Below are 21,956 nucleotides of genomic sequence, written 5' to 3'. Positions count from 1 at the left end.
AAATGGATCTGCTTTAAAGTGACTCTCTGTTAATATGGGGTTTCATAAATAAGCAGTATAAACCCTCACCTGCTTTAAAATACAAATCTGAATGTTTAAAAGGTCAGGTAACATCATATTCTTTTCATGCAAGCTCTCACCATTGTTGCTTTGCAAAGCATTATTTTGTTAATATCCATTTCTTTACCAAGAGGGTAGTCAAGCACAAAAACAGGCTTCCTGGGCAGATGATCAATGCCCCAAGCCTGTCCATGTTCAAGAGGCTTTTGGATTATGCCCTTTGTTACTCAGCACTGTCAGATAATTGGACTAGCTGGTCACTACAGGTGCCTTCCAATAGAAATAGTGTATCCTATCCTATCCTATCCTATCCTATCCTATCCTATCCTATCCTATCCTATCCTATCCTATCCTATCCTATCCTATAACCTATCCTATCCTATCTTGTCCTAATTATTTATTAGATGTAATAGTCCTTTTCCTTTCCTCATTCAAGATCCCATGACCTGAAGAAAGCTTACTTTGGACTTCTATTTTCATAAAACCAAAGTGTATGGGACCTGCTGCTTCTCTTGATTTTGCTCCTGCCAAAACCACAGTTTATGAAGACTCACCAAGGCCATATTTATCTTGATAATCTGGGTGGACATCATTGAGCTCATGAGGAGCCCAGCTGAGAGCCTGAAAAAATTAACTGTTAATTATTCTAAGTAGGATTATTTTCTTGTTTAAAAGGGATTGAAGCTTGTTTTCATAGAATCAAACAATATCTTGGGTTAGATCAGGCCTTAGAGATCACTTGGTTGATCCAATCCCTCTGACACTGGCAGAGACCAAGTTGCTCAGAACTCCATCTTGACCTTGATACCTCCTTGAAGTGGCATCCACAGCTGCTCTGGCCAACCTGTTCTAGTGCTTCATCACCCTCACAGTAAAGAACTTCTTCCTTGTATCTAATCTAAACCTACTGTTCTTCAGCTGGAAATCATTTCCCTTGACCTGTCACTACATGATCATGTAGAAGTTATTCTCTATCTTTTTTTCTGGGCTCCCTTCAGGCACTGGAAGGCCAGAGCTACCTCATCCTGAAACTTTCTATTCTTCTGGTTGAGCCATCCCAATTCTCTCAACCCTTCCTCAAAGCAGAGCTGCTCCATCCCTCTCATCATCCTGGTGGCCTCCTCTGGACTTGCTCCAACAGGTCCATGTGCATCCTTTGCAGGGGAGTGTGAGAGACCGAAATGTTAGAGGTTAGTGACTCAATCAGCCACTGGCAAAAGCAGCATGTGATTTGCTGGGGGCAGATTTGCACCCCCAACCAAAAGTGGGAAGGTGAGCTTTAGGATGTGTGGTGGCAAAATCTCTGATCTGCCTAAGAACAGCCAAGGTGCAGAGAGGGTGAGTGAGTGGAGGATGACCACCAGTGGAGGATGGCCGCAACAAACCAACCTTTGTTTGGCAGCAAGCTGGGTTTTGAGCCAGGCAACAGAGAAGGCTGATAAGAAGCAGATCATGTGAGGTGGGATAAACTTTTTACCATGCCCATGTCCTCCCTTGCACAACTGGCTCAGGTGTAAAACTCCCACCTGGGGTATTAGGACATTCACATGTAAGCCTGAAGATACTCACCCCATCTGATGGCGCATAACTGGCTCAACTACACAGTTTTGGTATTTTTGAGAGAAATACACTTTGTCCCTGTTCAAAGACTACTAGAATATGCCTTATACTGCACAGAGCACCTGATAACAAGGGAGATATGCCATCTAGGATTTGGCATTTCACTAGATTTCCCACTAATCTGGGAGCCTGGGAAAAGTGACTTTGAACCTGCATGAGAAACATCACAGTAGCCATTCCCTCTGGTGAGACAAATTGCACAGGAACAGTCACCTCCACATACCCTTTAGGTGGTGAGGGATGGGTGGAATGACCACCAGGTGAACTATCTGTGTTTGCTTTAAGCCTTAATTACACCTGGATTTAAAGCGTGAATGACTGAAAAGAAACATTATCTGTCTTTCTCCTACAACCACCTACCCCTTAATTCAAAAAACATTTAAGAGTTTGTCTCAGCCCTTCCTGCAGGCTGAACGAGCCCATCCTAGAAATGTTTCTGATGAGAAAGTGCTGAGCCACAGGTTACCCTATCTTAACAACAGGTTCCCATAAAGAATTTGAAGGAAAAAAGGACATATTTTTTCTAGTAAAGTAGACCTTTTGGACCTAGGGAATCCAGAAGCTGCCAATGAGTTTTTCAGTTCACTCTAAGTTTTGCATATGAGAAAACAGGGATAATTTTTATTTTTACAAGAGGCAGTAGCTTTTCTGCCACCATAATGATATTTTCCGTGCATGACATGTCAAAGATGAGTGTGCAGTTTTATTTATTCCTCTAAAACTACTTTGGAAACTATTAATAAAAGGAAATCAAGGAACTATCTGTGTCAACACTGCAATTAGAAAAACATATTTCTATCTAGAGTTCTTATATCACATAAAACTAAAATTAACTAGTCATGGTGAGATCTATAGATCATTATGTTCATAAAGCTGAGAGATGAGTAGTCATTAAAAGGCAAAACTACTGGAAGTGACTTATATGACTGAAGTGAATAGAGAACCAACCAGACCCATACTATTTTTAAAATCTGTAGAGTTACAATACATTTTAGATGGAGAAAGATCTATGGATGTCATCTAATTAAACTCTGTCAGCCACAGAAGGGCTAGTTTACTAAGGATCATGTCCAGGTGAGTTCTATCTATTCAACAATGGAGATTTCAGACTCTCTGTTAGTACAGTCTAAGTACAGTTAGAAGCACAGATAAACAGAAAACATCACATCTTCCTTATTTTATTAAAATTTATTGCAAGATCAAAGGTCTCACAAAAAAATAGAAACTTACAAATTGTGTAAATAGTTTTAATGCACTCATTAAGAGACATTAAAAGAAAATTGACTAAGATTCTGTACTATATCTGAAAAAAAAATTCACTGGCTTTATTCTTAAAATATTGTTACCATTTAGGAGTAAATAAACAGCATAGCATTACACATGTTCACAAGTATTTACCACTTATTTTAAACAAAATCTTTACGATATATTTTTTTTTCCAGAGAAATTAGTTCATCCCCATTTTGAAAAGTCTAATAAGAAAACATTCAACATCCTCACTGGAAGTAATGTGAGCTGATGTTTCTGTTGTAAAAAATTATGCTATGGAAATCAACAAATAGGTTTACAGGGTTACACAGCCATACTAAACAAGCTTCTATGTTATGCTGCATTAGGCCTTCTGGATTAGCAGAACATTTTGACAATAATGGCAACTTTTCAGCTGAAGCTTAAGCATTTCATAGTTTGGATTTAAATGCTGTAACCTTTTAAAAACAAATATCCAGTGTTACATACCTGACAGCATTCTTAACCAAATGGTAATACTCTAAAGGTTAAGGCAACTCCAAATTGAAGCTGCAATGTCTGTATTTTTCACAATTCCCTGCTAAAATTTAACTCCTTAAAATGCAATGTGTGAGAGAGCATGAGAGAGGCTGGTACTGTGGTACTTGGTTGCTGTTTGGGGTTAAACCATAACAGTCCCACAAAGAAAATGAATCATATTACGTGTTTAATTTGGATATCTCCTTGCACACACTGTATTAAGAAGCATCTGATCCTACCAAAGATACCCACGATGGGACTCATGTTTAGATGGCCTTCTCAAGGTAATCACTATTTGCATTGGAAGATCCATTCTAAAATAAAACCACACAGGAAATGAGAGGGATCCTGCTATTGACTTATACCCATTCATCTGAATTTTCCAATTCATCAACGGAACAGCATAGTCAGAGGATTCAAGTTAATTTAAAATAGACATAAAATCTTTTCAGCCAAATATAATAAGCATCACCAACTTATTTCTGATAGTTGTTGTATTCAGCTATTCTTTGTCTTCATGAAGTGTAGCTCGCTATTATTGTTAAGGTAAGCAGTGTTATTCATTATTAAAATGTCAAGGTGGAAAGATTTTAATATCACTACAGCTTCTTATATTTAAAGAAAAAAAAGGAAGATGTTGATAAGAAAATGGTAATTCACTGTAGATTTTCTTATTACTCTATATCTTAAAACCTCTGGCATAGCTTTAGTAAATAAAAAGCATCAAGTTTAGCTCCCAGTTTCAACACATGCCTCTGTTGATCAACTGCACTGGTGCTAGCACTGAGTTACCATTTACAGATCAAAGGAAACACACATGACCAAGGCAAAGTAAACAGAGGAAAGCAAGCTTAACATCTATAACTCAAACTATCCAGAGAACTAGTAGGAATCCACTTCAAGAAATTTGTCAAAGGCTTTTATCACTTTTATGCAAACAAAACCACAATGCATTTCTAAAGTTTTGCTTCAATATTTGTACTTAGTTGTACAGTACGTTAAAGTCAGTGTACAGCTTTTGCCATTTTACTGTAACCTCTGTAAACTCACAACTATATTGCATCATATGAAAGGTTATAAACCCTTCTGCAATCCCCATTAGATCTACCGAATGCAGCAGAGTGGAACATGTTGGTACAGAGAGTTAGGAGCCAGAAGACATGTTGGGTGTCCAGCCCATTTGATAAGCCCGCTCCAGTGTTCTCTTGCAATCCTGCAGCACAGTACTGAAGGTTATATGTGGATATTGCTGCACCAGCTGCTCCACTGTGGCCTCGTTCACCTGCAACAGAAGAACAGAACCTGTGAGTCGCAGGAAGTGAAAGGAAAGGGTAACAATAGGCAAGCTAGAAGAATGGAAAAGCATTGGACTCCTGGGTGGACTTCCAGGATGGGGCTCCTCATTGTTACTATAGGTTTGGGTGCATTTATCACAAAAAAATATACAGAATGTAATGTCTGGTTACATTCTGTAACCAGAATGAAAAAAAAAACAAAATCAAACCCCACTATGATTTCATTGTAAAGGAAGAAGTTTTATCATCCAGGTTAAACAAAATGCTGCCCAGAGTAACTTGAGAGTAACAAAATGCTGCCCAGATTTCTAACTTGAAATAGAACCTATCTACTCAAAGTTGCTCAAGCAGACATACATTTAAAAATGTGAGGTTTTTTTTGGCTTTGGCAAATGAAAATAGATTACATCTATTAATTAATTTATGGTGCAGTTTGGGAGACATTTAAAAATGCTAAGTAGTAACTCCACAATTAACTTTACTGAAATGAACTTGCACTGTATGGTTGCTATCAACAGGCCTGAAATGAAAAGTTATCGATACCATGACTAAAGATGGGGAAAAAAATGAACTATTCTATGTTGCAGGTAGATCAATTACTCCTTTATGTCCCTTTTCCAAAAGTAAAAGTCCAGCATGTCTTCACATATATCACTGGCAGATTTTTTTTAGCCTTCTTTTGTGAGGATAACACTGCAGAATTGGTACCAATAATTAAAACATACAAGATGGTTGGGTCTGGGATGTCTCTCTTAATTTGAGACATCAATGTTAGCACTTTTATTCTTCACAAAACAAGGTAATCAGACAAACCCAGCTAAACCTAACACCCTTACAACTCCAGTGCTGTGAGGGGATTAATTTGTCAATTATTTTAAAGACAATTGCAGTTCATATCACTCAGGTAAACAACTTTCTTCAGCCTTTAGACAAATAAAAGATTAACCTAAGAACCATGACTTCTAGTTGGCTCTCTTTGAAATCTTTGCTGAACAATAGGCATTTTAAAATGCATTGAAACTACAGTTACTGATTCACCTACATCAGAAGCATGTAAAACTGATGGCATTGTTTGCTTTTCTTCCTTCAGTGTTCCACTTTTAAGGCCAGAAGCAAAAAGCCAGACTGAAAAATGTTTACTACTATTACAAAAATCTTTCTTGTGAAAAATATTTTTAAAGCATGGTAACCACAGTATCTAATAATATTTTTGTCCTTAAAAGATAACAAGGAGAGCTTCCTTCTGAACAGTGATTGCACCCAATGACAAGGATAAATGAAAGGTTTAATAGCCAGTTCTTCTACTTTGATAATAGAAATACTCAATCTTCATTGGAAGTTTCATCTAGCTGAGACTGACTTGGATAGAAAACTGGTTTAACTTCACAGCACAAACTGTACTTCTCTGGCAAATTGCTATGTTACAGTAAATCTTTCAGTGCTGAAAAACAAGAAGTGACTTTGAAAAAGCAAAATTAAATCAGAGATAGCACAAGTCCCCCATAATATTTGATATTTACAGCTGAATACATACTCAGAAATTGTAAGCTACAATTCACAAAAATATTGCTTGGAAGGCAAGAATCCCCAAAGTAGCAGTAATTTGCTACTTTATGCCTATCCAAAAAATAGCCAAAAGTCTCTTCTCATTAGAGTTATGCTGCAGAGACCCATGGCAGAATCAACCAGGCTACCAGAAACTCCTCTTAATGGTTAACTCAGCCACAACAAAGAGGCTTACAACCAACAGTGACTTATTTTGCTCTTTCTTAATGGGAAGCTTGAAGATGCATTATTTATCTACTAGACAGCTGCAAATTTTGCTAGTACGTAGAAGTTATTGTGATTTAGCACTTACCTGTTGGGCACTATTTGTTAGAACAGCATGGATATCATAGCTTTAGAGCCAGTGTTATATGCATATTCTTTCTCCGTTACAAGAAACAAACAAAGAGAATGCATTACAAAGATGATGCTCACCCACAGGAAGGTAGTTAAACACTCTCCATGCCAGATGTATTGGACTCAGGACATGTACCCAAGGTACAGCCTAGCTAGATTTAAGCTGATACATTTAATACCAGGCTAACTTAGGCATGGCCCATGACACTTAGGAAGACAGAGGATGTTACAATGGTATCTTTTAGTCTTAAAAACCTATGAAGAAATCTATGGTAAAACACCTCTAACTGTTTGTCCTACTTTTTTTCTGATACAATTATTACTAGATAAAATTTTTTGCTATTTGCTATTAATACTTTACTAAACAGAAGAAGGAAGCTTTTGGCATCAAGTGCCAAACACAGTTACAAAATAAACATGAGTCTGAAGAAGGCAGATAAAACCATTGCAGAAGTGCCACTGACAAAAACAGCTGTTTTATTACCAAAGCCTGAAGAGTAGAAGCTTTTCTCCATTTTTTACTGGAGCATTAAGCAAATATTTTAAATTATTAGTTTAATCCTAGGCAACAACTTTTGTTATGACTTGTTGTTAAACAGTAAAGTAATGACAAATCCTATAGATGTATTTGGAACCATAACATATAAAGAAAGAAATTACTTTGAGTCTGAAAAACTGAGTTTACTCTCATGATAAAGGAAAAACATACCTTACCAAGCTTCATGATAAATGATCAAATATATGTAACTTTAAGTTAAATATAAATATTCTTAATACTGAGAGGAAAAAGCAAGGACTTAAAAATTATGCCAAACTAAATTCAATGTAAGATTATACAACAGAAGGAGAAAAAAAAAAACTGGCAGTGGGACAACCAACCTGGATCCAAAGATGAGAAAAAAAATATTCCCTTTCTAAATATTTTGATACCTTTTCTTTGCCATGAAAAAAGTCAGGTAAGACACAAAAAAAATGAAAAACTTTTAGTATTTAAAACTCTCCATACTACTGGGCTAAAAACTGCACTATCTGAAAAACAGGAAAAAAGGAAATAAAATTTTATTTTTTGTTAATAAAGAATGTGGAAAGTAATATCTAAGTCAACTTTGTGAGGATCCTTGTCATCATTTCCCTAGTGGTAGGATTGAGATGAAAAGAAGTCTTATGCCCAGCCATTAGAACACAAGCTTCTGTCTCTTTGTTAAGATCAGCCTGGCTGGTGATAAAACAAAAGAACTGAATGCCATTCCCAAAATAAGTTCATTACACAAACAGAACAATTTTCCCTACTGAGCTTAAACATTCTTGTTCAATGAATGAAAACTAAAAATCTCCACATCTTAATATGATGTAAAATGCTATATTTTTCTTTCACAGAACTTTCATTAATCTTCATCTTTTGAGTTGTCAAAAGAAAGACTACTGTCTGCAGATAAACTACGTAGATTATCTAATATATAATCATTCATCTGAATTTGAATCGCTCTTCAATTATATTTTAACGCATAATGAGAGAATGCAGCCCGTATCATTAAGAATGAAAGTAATAGGTTTTGCAAATCCTGGTCATCAAACAAAAAACCAAAATAACAACAAAGAACTGGTTTGAAAATTATTTTTTCTTCCTGAAATAACTATTTATTCCAGGCCAAGGAATAGATTGAAAAAACAAAACAAAGGAGAAAATGGTTTACAGAAAATGGCAGACTAAGTGGTATCATCTCCCTTTAACTCAATTAGAACCTAGATTATGACCTAGAAGTCATAATTTTGAATACTTTTTGCTTAAAGACACTTGAATACATATTGCCTATTTCCGAGAATAATGCATTTGACTTTGTGACAAATGTTATCTGGGGTAGGACTTCCTTAACTTCTTCACCTAATGATAGTGTGGTTGTGCAGAGAGTATTTAAATATTATCCGTGCTAGAGAACATTTCTCATGTGATAATTAGGAGTTCATCTTGGAAAGAAGAACAAGAACACCCTTTGAGTCCTTGTGGAATGGTACACTGGCAAAAAGGTTTTGTGAGTGCCTCTCTGGAGAACTTTCACCATCACTCTGCTATGTACATGCAAAAAGTGGCTGAAATACTGAGAAAAATGGAAAATCAGTGCTCAACACTCTTACTCTCCTTTAGGTAAAATGGTCTGCCCATACAGAAAGCCTGAAAACTGCCACCATTCTGTGAATATTTTTCCTAGAATAAAGTAACCAACACTTACGAGCTGATTTTTTCAGGCCCAGAGTAAACTGAAAGCTACTCACAATAAAATATTCATTCATATTTTGATCTAGCATGTTCTATTTACTCATCTAGTCCTATTGCCAGCATTTACTGATTTGAAACATCACTTGTCTGACACAGAACATCTTCAGAAATTTATGTTATGCCACTTTCTACAAGTCTTCATGAAGAATCCAAAATGCAAGCAAGAATAGTTATTAGGTAATTTTATTTTTTTCATTTAAATTTGCTGTGTCATTTGGTTTAGTGATAATTTCAGCATTGTTTTCTTTAATTTCTAGATTATAAAATTAGGAATTTCTAAAGATATAAAATGATTCCAAAGGGCCAGGATTTTTTTTAACCTACTGTTTTTGTTATGCTCCTACAACAGATCTTATTAAATTCGAAGGATGAATTCAAGCTTTCCTAATCTTGTTAAGGTAAATTAGAGATTACATTTGAAACCATCAGCCAAACTAGGCATTTTTTTTTAATGAGACTGACACCTCCTTTTACTGCTCAGGAACAGAAACAGAGGTATAAGGGCTTTTCCTAAACAGGACTTTCCTAGTTACTTTTCCTTAGCTTGTCTTTAGTTGATATCATGTCCTGGAAATCTTCTCTGGGATTGGATACTCTTTCACTACATTGCCGAGAATTTTAAGATTTCATACTGATCTCCAAAACTCCTCCTACAGGTGCATCAGGATCAGACTCTAAAGCCATTAAAATGTGCCAAGAATGTCTGTGTTATCTAGAGCAATACTGAAAAGCAAAAGTAGAGTCATCACTTAAACTGCAAGTTTTATGCAGTGTATGAGTATTCAGCAATAATCTAAAGAGTTTGATAGGTCTTTTTCAACAACAAAACCTAAAAATCTTCACATCTTAATGACTTAAGTTTAATGACAAACTCACTTGATAATTGAAAAGAAAAAAATATCTCCATTCCAAGTTAATAACTGAAACCAATATGCAGTTATATAAATAAAAAAGCTAAAGCTTGCAAAACTGGATTAGTGCAAAGGTGCATTACTAGAACTTCGTACCAAAATGTGCTTGTGTCCCTCAGACCACTATTCAGGACGACAGCTAAAATAATATCTGCATAGTATCTAATGTAGCCCTTGGAAGGGGCATTGGCTGGCTGATTTCTGAGGACAACACAGGTTGGTATCTACAATTACACAACTTTATAGATCAATCATTAATAAAAAATAACAGACCAAATAATAATACCCTGAGTCAGCAATATCAGCACAGAAAGGCACTAGTAATACATAGAACTGCTAGCTTAATCTTAGAAATCTAGTACTTGCTAAGAATTTTAGGGAAATATTAGCAGGTGAGAGGTATCATTCAGACCAAAAGATTTTAGGGCTGCCATACAGATAGTTATGTTAGAAAAATGGCACAAGTATTATCATAACATTTCTACATACAAACATTTGCAAAATCAACTTCACACAGAAGAAATGCAAATGGATTTGTCTCCAAAGGGCTTTCTTACAATATTGTTGGCATTTTACTTATGGAGTGGCATATCAGCATTAGGGCTACTGGAATTTGTGCGCACTTCTGTCTCAATACATGTAGAGAAGTATTGCTTGAAAGCCAAATATGCATGCAATGGTTAAAGAAATGACTTCATAGACATTGTGTGTATCCATAATGATGGATATGGAAAACTCTTTTATGTTCCTATTTCTCTAATGTTTTACAAAAAATCCAATATATACACACTTAGAGTTATAAGCAAAACATTTTCACACAGTCTTTCTCTTCTCTAAGTTGTATTTTGCTTCCTCAAGTGAGTGTCTTATAAAAAGTGTACTTTGATATTTTTTTTCTGCTAATAGTTGAATGAATTATATTCTCAGGTGGCCCAATTATAACTGTTGCCTGTAGCCATAACAAAATTAAAGATTTCTGGAAACGTTTTGTGTGAAGTGCAGTTGATCAGCTAAGGCAGACATATTCCACAGAGTTTCAGTTGCCCTTATGCCCAGGGGCAGAACCCTTGTTTAGGACTTTAACAAAATAACAGCACTACCAATATTAGCACAATATCCTATAGTCCAAATAAAGTCCCTTACGCCTTGAGAAAAGAATGTGTTTTGACCTAGAGGATGATGTTATTGAAAAAAAGGAAGAAAAACAATCACATTTGCACACACACAAAGACATTGTATTTGTAGACTCGTAAATAATGAAATCAGCAAGTACAGTCTGTACAGTGTTATTATTATCATGACATTTGACAACTAAATTGTGTTAAATCCTAGAAATTAATTACCCATTTATATTTGTAAAGGTAAAGGAGGAGGTAAACTGAAATATCTGCAATCTTTTCTGCTGTGTGAATTGAAATAAATGGAATGCACAAGTCTTCTAATATTCCGCGGTAGCACTTCTGGAAGGATTTCAGGAAGTGTGGGAAGGTTGCCTGTGGAGTGTATCTACTTTACAGTTCTTGTTTAAATCTCACCTGAAAGGAATGAAATTCATTGTTGTGGTAGTTTTCTCATGTGAATGGTATTGCCCCAAACTCCCAGTCTACTGCAAACTAGCAACACCCATTTCAGATCTCTGTGAGGATGCAGAGTTTTCTGCAACACACTATTTTTTATTGAAGTTGTGTAAGTAACAAAGGTTTCACTCTCAATTCCCTTTGTTTATTGTGAGGGTTTATTTTTCTATTAAAGCAGAGAAACCATTTTAAAGGAGCCCTTCAGGCTGGCAGATTATTTGGTTTGCTAATTCTGTCCATTTCATCAGATTAACTTCTAGACTCCACCTATGGAATATTTCCAGGTAAAAATATTACCAGTATTACACACATTTCAAAAACTTTTTTCTTCTAAAAATTGCAGTTAATAAAGACCCAGATGCAGTGAAATGACAGTGGTAATTTATACAGTGATAAATATTCTTTCAGATTACTTTCTGCCTGTTGAATTAATAACACTGAATATTTTCCTTCCTATTTGACTACATTAACAATAATTTGAGCACATTACTGTAATATCTGTCAAAATGATGGCATGTAAAACTAACAGAGAAGTCTTTCTCAAAAGTTGCCAGCTGGCAAAAATAACTGGAAGTTCCAGGGAGCAATGCTTCTAAATAAATTTCTCCCTTTTTGATTTTTTATTCATAAAGATGCTGACCAGTTCACATTGCATTCTTCCTTAATAGCTGGCCTTATCATGATTTTGAACCGTTGATCATCACCTAAGGGTCCATCTTTCTCTTAGAGAATGACATGGTTCAGGTGGGTGCTTTTTAGAAACAAGGACAATTTCATTAATTCTGGAAAATTCCATCTTCAGCCTAGTACCATAGAACTGCTGCAGAGGAATCAGCTTGGAGAATAAAAATCTTTTAGCAAAGAAACAGTTAAACTAGAAGAGCAAAATCTTTAGCTTGTATAAAAACCTTTTCTTTTTGTGTGTATATTTTAGCAGATGCTTTCGTTTACACACATAATGGATCTGTTATCCTAGTTAGCTAAGGGGAAAAACCCAAAAGTAGTATTGTTCAGACTTTTAAAATTGTTGTATTGAAAACCAAAGTGAAATAAATGCTATTCTTCTTTTGTTGTGGGATAGCTGTGGTTTCTTTCTAATGAGATTCACAGATCTCATGAATCTAAAATCTTCATTATTCATAGAGAGATGTATCAATTGCAGCTCCTACATTATACATATAAAACTTTAAAAAATACAGCAATTCCTTTTTAATATGCAGCAACGTACTTGAACAAATTATAGTAATTTAAGAGAAAAAAAGGCTACAGAATTTTTCTTAAAGAGAAGGATTGGATATTTTCATTCCTCTTCAAATCACAAAACCATAATTTCAAATCTCAAAATGAACCCCTTGTAACATAAAAGAAGAAATGCTAGCAATTTGGCAGGTTTTCTGATCAGGCTAATGATAGCATTTTCTGAAAGTGGAAGGCAAATTGCTGTGATAATTACATTAAAACAAGCCATGGCTCTGTATTCTCACTATTCTGCCATTGATTAAGAAGTCTTAAGCTCAAAAAGGTATTGGAAATTGAAAGATTTATCTCTAGAACCTAGGATATATAAAAGAGATAATGCTCTTTTTCACTTACCTTCAGTTGCAGATTAGCTGTGTAAAGTAAAAGCTTGTGAGTGATGGGTCAAAATGTTTCTCTTAAACAGGAGCTGCATTCCTAACTTTGCTAATGATTTGTGGTCTTCACTGAATATGTATTTACAAATATTTGTAAAACAGGTTTTGTAGAAGGACAAAGTGATAACTTATATTAAAAATTCACATATAATCTAAAAATCTTATTCTTACTTAAGATGCAAATGATTTCTTAACTGACCATTTTTTATTTTTAGGGATCATCTATCTTTTTGCCTCTGGGAACATAAAATAGTTTGTCATTTTGTCAGTTGTACTGACCATCAACTTCTGTGCTCTAATATCTCAGCAAAACTAGAATAGGAAATATATGCTACAATTTATCTGAGAAAGTCATCTGGAATAAGCTACAGGCTTCCAGAAGTATTTTCATGAAAAGCAACCATGTCTTTTCTGAGAAATTAATCTCAAAAAATGGAAAGAAAAAAAGCAAGGAAAAAAAAGCAAGGAATAATGGCCAACATGATTTATTAACTAAGTTGTGTATCCTTTCACAGCCGGCTTTGTTGGACTCTCTTTATTTCATTTCATTCACACATAGTGGTGAATATTGAATTTTGTGGCCTCTGTTTTTCAGTGTCATTTTTCTGCCTATTTACCCAAGAAATGTCTCCTACGTTTACGTGGGAGCACTGTTGATAACTGCTACAAATTGCACCACAGTTACAGGAAAAGGATCTTGAAATATGAAAATTGTGTGTGAGAAAAGTTGCAGGAAGATTATTGTGATACATTGTTCAACCAGTTAAGTCATCACCCAGAAAAAAAAAGAAACAACAAATTTTTAGTCCCTATTTCCTAGTTGATACCCAGCCATTTTCCCTAAGGGTAAAGATTTCAAGCTGCCACTATGTAAAGCTGTTTCACTTCTTGTGAGAGCACAAAAAAGAAGTGCTATAAAGACATCTTTCAAATGATTTCTAGAAATAAATAGTATGGAGAACATCACCCTTTCCCTCCATTTTTTAAAATATGAAATAAAAAATATACCTAATTAATTAATTAATTAATTAACTAGAAGAAGTAAATAGGATCTAGGTTAGTTTAATGATAGGAAAGTACAGTACACTGTGTTCAGAAAGAAAAACTTGAAATGTGCATTTAAATCTGTTATTTTGACGCAGGCATCATTTTATGCCCTTAGGATACAAGAAAAGCTCTTAGGAATTCTGATGTCAGTGTTTGTGGGAGGAAAGAAAGCATCCTGTAACTGCCCACACCTTTCTCAAGATACTTAAAGTAATTAAAGGAAAGGTTCAATTATCTTTAAAATATCCCCTTTCCTAAGCTGTGATAAAAAACACAGAGCTACAATTAAAATTTGGTTGGAAGAATGAACACTCATGTTTTCATTCTGCTGTGGGGAACTAACCTGAAGTGAATTTAATATAACCCCTTGCTATGCTTTTCTTGGTGTTTTCCAGGCTGACAAACCAAGAGCTGCTGGGCTCCCAAGCAGCACCAACCCACCACGTGCTCCAACACAGCCACATCAAGTCCTAAAACACAACCTTTGGCTGCAGCCCCCAGCAGCACAGCACTCCTCTGTGCAGAGGAATGGGGAGTTTGTGGTTGCACCCTGCTCCCAGAGCACTGTGAAGAGCTGACAAGAAGGAACAAAGCCTGGCTCACTGCCCCTGGAAGCGCGGCACAGTGCAAACACAGGCAGAACACCGGAATGCAAAACAGAAATGCCTTCTCTTTCATGCCTTTTCCAATTACAAGCCTCTAAAATGTCCTGCTTAGGCCTTAAATATCTACTGATTTTATCTGTTTCTGCTTTCAAAAGACATAGAGACTCAGAATAGCAACATTTTCTTTCTATGGAACACATGACTTGAGCAGTCGTGAGGGCTGCCTGGTGCCTGCACAGATGCACACATACCCATGTACACAAAAATTTATTTGCACAGTCGATAACCTGTCCTGTGAGAGAGATCAGAAGGGAGAAGGGGCCTAGCTGCTTCAAGTACCTGTTCATGTTGGAATGTAGACCAGTGGGGAATTCTGTTGTCCACAACGTAGGTATTTAAGAACATTTAGAGTCTATACTAGATCACTTTCACACTTCAGGAGGTCTGGATGATAGTCTCTTAGATGAATCCCATCTGATACAGAAAAGTCCCAACTGAAATATATGCTCTCATTATGATGACCTCATAGTAAAGTCAGCATTTTTAAATGATATTTCTCAACACAATGTCATCTATTTTAAGGCAAAGACCATATTGCTCCTGTGGTGTGCATGTAAGATGGTAGGAAAAATGATAAAAAGAAAGGTCATGGCAATAGCAGTTTGATGAAAAATGAATAATTTGATTATTTTCATGGTGTGGATCAATAATGCTTTGCATCTACTGAAACACATTGCCTGGAGGCACTTGGATAATCAATGGCATAAAACAGAGACTGTCTTTACCCAGGCTCACAGCCTCTCTTGATCTTTCTGGGGAGGACCCTTGACGCCTCTAATTTATGTCAAGTGCATATCAAAGAAATTCCAAAATGCCTGGCTCATAAAGAGTGTTTTAGTGGTACCCATTTGAAGTCTACTTACATATGTTCCTTATGTAACTGTGTTTAAGTACTTCCTTTCCAAATGCCTGGGAATTCTTAGAAAGGCATAAAAGCTACCTGGTATGAGCATAACAGTCAGTACCTCAGAAAAGGAAGCCTGGTTAGATGGGACAAATCTTCAAACCTTCTCTTCACTGCAAGCTGACAACAGTACAAAGACAAGAATTTTGGCCAACCGGGAGTGTAAATAAACCCTTCAGCACCACTCAGGAATTCTCTTTAATGATGTGCTGGACACTGACATTTTTAATTTAATAGAGCAGCCACTGGAAAAAATTAGTTCTGCATGATACTGGGGAGAGACAGTTGAGAACGCAATTTTGTTCAGTAATTTCTCTGTTCATTTGCAGTGGAAAAAGGGAGTTGGCATCTTCTAGCTGCCAAAAATCCCTTAAGTCAAGGATACTTACTTCATTCTGTCTGTGGAGCTATTCTTCCCATCAAAGCTTTGCAAACAAGAAAATAATTCCAGTGGTAGTCCCGCTACTACACTGTTCACGGTAACAGTGTTTACGAATTTCTTAACATCTTTTATCTACCATACTTTGCATACTTGCAGATTCACATACACACTCGCAAGGCACACACAGTCAACAGTGCTTTTATATCTTCCCTGAAGCTTTCTTAAGTAATACTTTTTTTTTCCTTTTAGCAGTTGACTTTTTTTTAATACAAAAGGTGTTGTATACTGCTCTTAAAAACGAGAAAAGCGTTTACCAGCAATTAAAGGAATACAGACTGTAGTACATGTCTATGAAAATGACATATAGTTTAACTTATGAGGCAGTAGAGCTTGTTTTCAACATCAAGATCATTGATTTTCTATAGCAGTTAAAGACAGGATAAAATTATTGCACTTATTAGATCCTTGTTGATTGTTCAACATTAGCTAAATTCACAAAATAAATACATGTGCAGAAGTGGTTAGATGATTCTAGGTCAGGTCTAATTCCCAAGGTCAAGTTACCCTTTAAACATTCTCTAAGTACATAATCTTAGCACAATCCATCAAAGAGATTCACACACTCTTTTTGTCTGTTGGCTCTTATAAAACGCTAATGTTTAGGAGATTAAGTGGACTCAGCTTTGATAGACAGAGCAATTCTTCCAAAGTGCTCAACCTTCTTGCAAACTGGAAAATGCCTAAGGCTGGCTTTGCAAAATGCTATTTCTAATTTCACCACTGACCTGGACATTATTATTCCTTGCCATTTGAAATACTGTGTTTTGTCACTGTCTTCTATAGTGCACTGTGAAGGATGCAAGGTAATGGTTTGGAGCATGAAGTTTCTTAGACTAAAACCTGTTTTTCCATAGAGAGTATCCAATCAGAAATCCACAAGCCTGAGAGATGCTTATGATGGGCATCACAAGCCAGACGTTTTGTTGATGATGGCTGGAAAAGAAACAATCCCTGCAGGGTTATGTGAAGACTTAAGGTCAGAGACTCTGGACCTCCAATGATTTTTCCTTTAGCTATTCTGTTATGTTCCTGGGACTTGATCTCTCTTCTAAACAGAAACGTGATTTCTGAAGGCTATATACAGGGTAAAGTGGAGATGGACTGGCTTCAACTGTTTTTCTTCTAATGATAAAGTGCTAAAACTTGTAGACATTCTTACTATTCTCCAAGTATAAAGCTACATAGTAAGAAACTCAGTCTGTTTTTCTCTTTTTATCATTACGATTCCCTTAAAATCTCTGTCCTTCTGTTTTTAAAACCATGATATATGATCAAGAGCACAGACATATAGAAAATTGCTTTATCACTCTTGAAGTTACACTGAAGATTTTTTTTCTCTTTCTTTTTAAGAAACAAAGCAGTCTGTCACAGTTATAACATGACATGCCAACCACTTTCAGACAAAAGTATTCAAAACTGTCAGAGGGCAGATTTTATAAAAAACTTGTGAGCACCTCAGGCTGCAACAGTAACCTACAGATGTATTTTGAAAATCTACATCAGCAAACATTTATAATGCTCCTTCTAGCCCTCTGTGTGACTTTTGAGCTATGTGACACAGCACACCAGAACAGTTGCTTGAGTAGTGAATACTGAACATTTTTGTTCAGAAAAACATAAATCCTGCTGCCTCCCTCACACACACAGGAACACTATCACACTCAGAATGAGGCACCAGGTCAGGAAAAGGCTCCTTACCTGATCACATCTCATCAGTCCCAAGTACCGGAGGGATTTGCTGCGCTGAGCAATCTGGGTGGCTCCACGATCCGTGATCTCTTTGCACCATCCAACATCCACTGTCTCTATTGTCATGCTGTATCTCCCAATGGCTATCAGAGCTGGAAAGACATGAAAGGCATGAAATTAATAGCTCTGCAGATGGCAACCTCAGCTCCATGCACACACTGAATAATGCTGAAATTGAGTTTTGAGAAGCAGTTCTCATGCACTTTGTAAATGATATTATATTTCATAATTCTCAACAATGTAAAAGCTGTCTCTTCAAATTGGAAGTACATACAGGTGCAAACACACACCAACACACAGATAAACATATTTTCCTATATATTTTCAACCAATCAAAATAAATAGACCAATTAACAGACATAATCTATAAGAATTCTTTTAATTACTTTTTCCAGAAGAAGCAAGAATGAATTAATAAAATTGAAATAAATGCAAAATAAAAAAAAATCCTATCTCACTTTTCAGAGAAAATAACTGGCTTTATACTACTAATATTTTTTTTTCAGGAAAATAATACTACTAAGACAGGACTGAGATTAACAGGACATTTTGTGAGTCAGTAAGACATAGTTTTATAAAACCCTGCAGGAAATCTCATGCCATACATTCTATAGCTGTATTCTAAAATTCAAATTTTTCTCATTGTTCATTTTGGTGCTGTAAGAATGATGGTGTGTCTCACTGTCACTTTTTCTTCACAAACAGTTTTCCAGTAAAAAATCAAGAAAGAGTTAAAAAGGTCATAAGGAATTAAAAGAAAAATTTGAACCTTTATTAAAGGAAGAGAAAGAGGATCTGGAAGTTCTGAATGGGCTGAAAAAAGGTATGTAGGAGAAAACGACAAGAGATCTGAACCGGCTGGGAAGGTTTTGTCATGACATGACAATGACACAAAAGATAAAAATCACTGGCACCCTGGTCGCCATGGACTGTAGCACTTTTCAGACATATGGACTCAAGAAGTCAAGCTGGGATTTATTAACAGAAATTTTAGCAGCTAAAATCTCAGTCTAAGAAAAAAGGCCAAGGTTTCTGGTGTAGAAGTCAGCCACCTGTATATAATCAAGGGGTAAGATGTTCACACAGTTTTTAACCCAAGTTATAAGGCAGCTGTTGAAAAGGAAGATGAAGGAGTGACTTATTCCAAGTAATGTGTATATCTTTAAAGAGTTGATTTTTCAGCAGCTATGGGGCTGTTCTGTTCATGCTACATTCCCAAATTAGGAAGAAAAAAAAAAGAGGAATTTCAGGGGAAGAAAAAAAAAAAGGGGAATTTCAAAGAGCTGGTAGCTCTTGATATACAAGATATAGATCTTAGCTAATCAGCATGTAAATGAGATCTAGAAGTAGAGAAAAACCCACCTCACTTTCCAGTGGTTCTGCAAAGAACTGCATTGCTGGTATACAGCAGTGAGGGTATTTGGATTATTTATAAATATCTAGGTCGACTTGATTAGCAAACAAAATGAGCCAAAAGATGCCAGAAACATTCTCAGAAGCTGTGGAAGGAGAAGTAATGCATAATTTCTTTCTTTCAGCAGTTTTCAAAATATTAACTGAATTTTGTTACTGACATATGGTATGTATGGTAAAAGCACCTATGTAGTTTCTTTACAGTTTCACTGATATTTGTAGGACAATACCAATTTCCTGGTCTCTTTCCAGCACATTTCTTGAAAAGAAGTCCTAATTTTGCAAACTATAAATGTATATATAGCAGAAAATAAACTTTGTACTTTTTTTTAGACACCTTTTAAAATATCACTATAATAAAAAGTAGGGATAGTTAGAAACTTTCTGAACATTTTTCAATAGGAAAAACTATAGTAATTATAGATCATTGTACCTCCACACAAAATGTTATAGACTTGAAGTAGGGCAAAAATACTGAAAGCCTTCCACTACATTAGAATAATCTAAGTTCATTTGAAATTTTGCCACTGTTTGTAAAGTTACAACCATATTTTGATATTTTCAGTGCTTCATGTAAAACTGACAAAGAGAAGAAAATAAACAGAGAATACTTTCATGAAAGTGACACTAAAGACCATTAGAACACACTGGCAAAATCTGTCCCCAGATTACCAGACCGGAAAACCAAACATTTTGACAAGAGTGTTATACTGAAGTTATATGTTACACTGAAGTCATATACTACTACAGTTCATCTATTAAAAACACAGAAGCGATGCCATTTGAAAACTCCAGTGACCATATTTTCTGGAAATTTCCATGTGTGGAACTGCACCCTTAGAAGACCATTCTGGGTCACAGAAAAGACACACTATGGAGTTTCTATCAGCATTCAGCGGTGGGAGATAAAGAAAGGCCATGAGAACCAGTGAAAATGTAACAATACTTTTCCAGAACACTTTCCTCACATGAAAAATGTGGCCAGGGATTTTCTAAACTGGGGCTTATGCCTCTGTACTCTTGTAAATTCATCTGATCAGTCTTGTAGCTCACAGAACATAACATCCATAACATCCTGTGGCAAGGAATCCTGCAGTTCAGGATTCTTTCCTCTTTGAAAAATCACCTTCCCTTGTGGGAAATGCTTCTTGGAAATCCCAACAGACCGTATCAACCAGGTCTTCTTTATTGCTTCCTGACTTCTCCAAAGTACTGAAGTACAACCTCTCTTAGCAGCTGTATCAACTCTTCCTGGATACACTGCATTTATTCACATGTTCACTAACTGCATTCCATATAATAATTAACTCACCTTATACAGACAATAGATTTATCAGTTAATATTTTTTCTGATCTTCCCTGAAACATTTAACATTTTTTTAAATACTTCTTCAAGGCAGTCCTGTGGAATCAGGCAGGCTTACATGAAAGATTACACAGTGCAGCAAGGAGCTTGGCTATTTCATCCTCAAGTTCTTTTACTGAGTACACACATGTCTCTTGCTTGTATGAGCAAAACATTTTAAGCCACAAGTTTCAGCTAAGAAAATGTTTGCATTGCTCAACAGCTTTTCTTCCTCTGTGCACTGGCTCACAATAATCAGAATACACTGCTATTATTCAAAAGCTTGGCAGTAATTTAATGAGGAAACATGCAGCAAAACCCTTACAAAACTAAGTTTGAATTCTGTGACTTGAGAAGTTGTAGCACAATCAGCAGTGAATAGCCAAAAGTGTGTTTGAACACTAATGACAGTCAGGCTTAAAAACATGGCCAGCGATCAAAGGGAAGAACCTGACACGCTGAAATTAAGCAGAGAAGGATACACAAAAATACCCCGAGTAGTTTGAAGATGTTGGCTTTGACATATGAACTTCTCTTTTTTTTTGAATATTTAACAAGGCATCCAATTATTTTTCTCCTTTTTATAGTCCCATTTATTTTGGCAAAAGCAACAAACCATATTTCTTTTTCCAGTGCTAGGTTTGTGGAATGGAAATCAACTGATGTACAGCCCCTACTCTGTAAAAGATAAAGTATAATGTCTCCAACTGGAATTGGAAAATCATCCCTACACCTTGAGCTGTATTAAGCAAAACTGTTTTGTTTGGTTGTAATGGTACTTGGCTATTGAAGTTGAAAGGACCAGGTTTGTAGAAAACGGAAACATCTTCTGGATGATCAGCTGGAATAGTTGACAAAACCAGACAAATTTCATCCATAGTGCACTACCACTAAGAGCAAATTGTAATTTAACCTCACTTTATTTTAAACTGATTAAATTAAACTGACACATATAAATGCATCTGCTGCTACAGACAGAAATGTCCATCAGAGGGAAGGTCTATGTTCAGCTGTGAACCCAGCGGCTGCTATGTGGGTGTTAGCTTCAAGTTTAAGGTTGCTATAACAGAAAAATAAAAATATCTTTGCTATAAGCAACTGATAATTGGCCCAGTCTTAATTTAATTTGAAGTAATTTTTATGTCTGGAAACAAATACCCCAGGTTTTGCACAATATTACCAAATACAACCGTTTGGAAATCTGGTGTATTGAACACAATTATGTCCAATTAAAAATATTTTTTAATGACATGCATCTACTACACTGTAGAGTGCTTCCTTAATCAATAAGTCCGATTTCAATTTAACTGAAAATAAAACTCTGTAAGGCTTAACTGTCTTTCTGTTTTC

General features: G+C 35.9%; 1 protein-coding gene across 1 annotated transcript in view; it reads right to left on the bottom strand.

Moving 5' to 3' along the window:
• Positions 1-2,853: 2,853 nt before the first annotated feature.
• FBXL17 (F-box and leucine rich repeat protein 17) overlaps positions 2,854-21,956 on the bottom strand; it is a 266,957-nt gene continuing 247,854 nt past the window's right edge. The window contains exons 8-9 of the mRNA XM_071448552.1: positions 17,798-17,940; positions 2,854-4,729 (exon numbers count right to left, since the gene is read on the bottom strand). Coding sequence (XP_071304653.1) covers positions 4,592-4,729; positions 17,798-17,940 — 281 coding nt within the window. The 3' untranslated portion in view covers positions 2,854-4,591. The remainder of the gene's footprint in view (positions 4,730-17,797; positions 17,941-21,956) is intronic.

Source organism: Agelaius tricolor, unplaced genomic scaffold (assembly GCF_023055355.1).
Source record: "Agelaius tricolor isolate 1412-34295 unplaced genomic scaffold, bAgeTri1.0.p SCAF_27, whole genome shotgun sequence".
NCBI lineage: Eukaryota > Metazoa > Chordata > Aves > Passeriformes > Icteridae > Agelaius > Agelaius tricolor.
The sequence above is the reverse complement of the archived record's forward strand: the minus strand, read 5'-3'. Positions and strand labels throughout refer to the sequence as shown.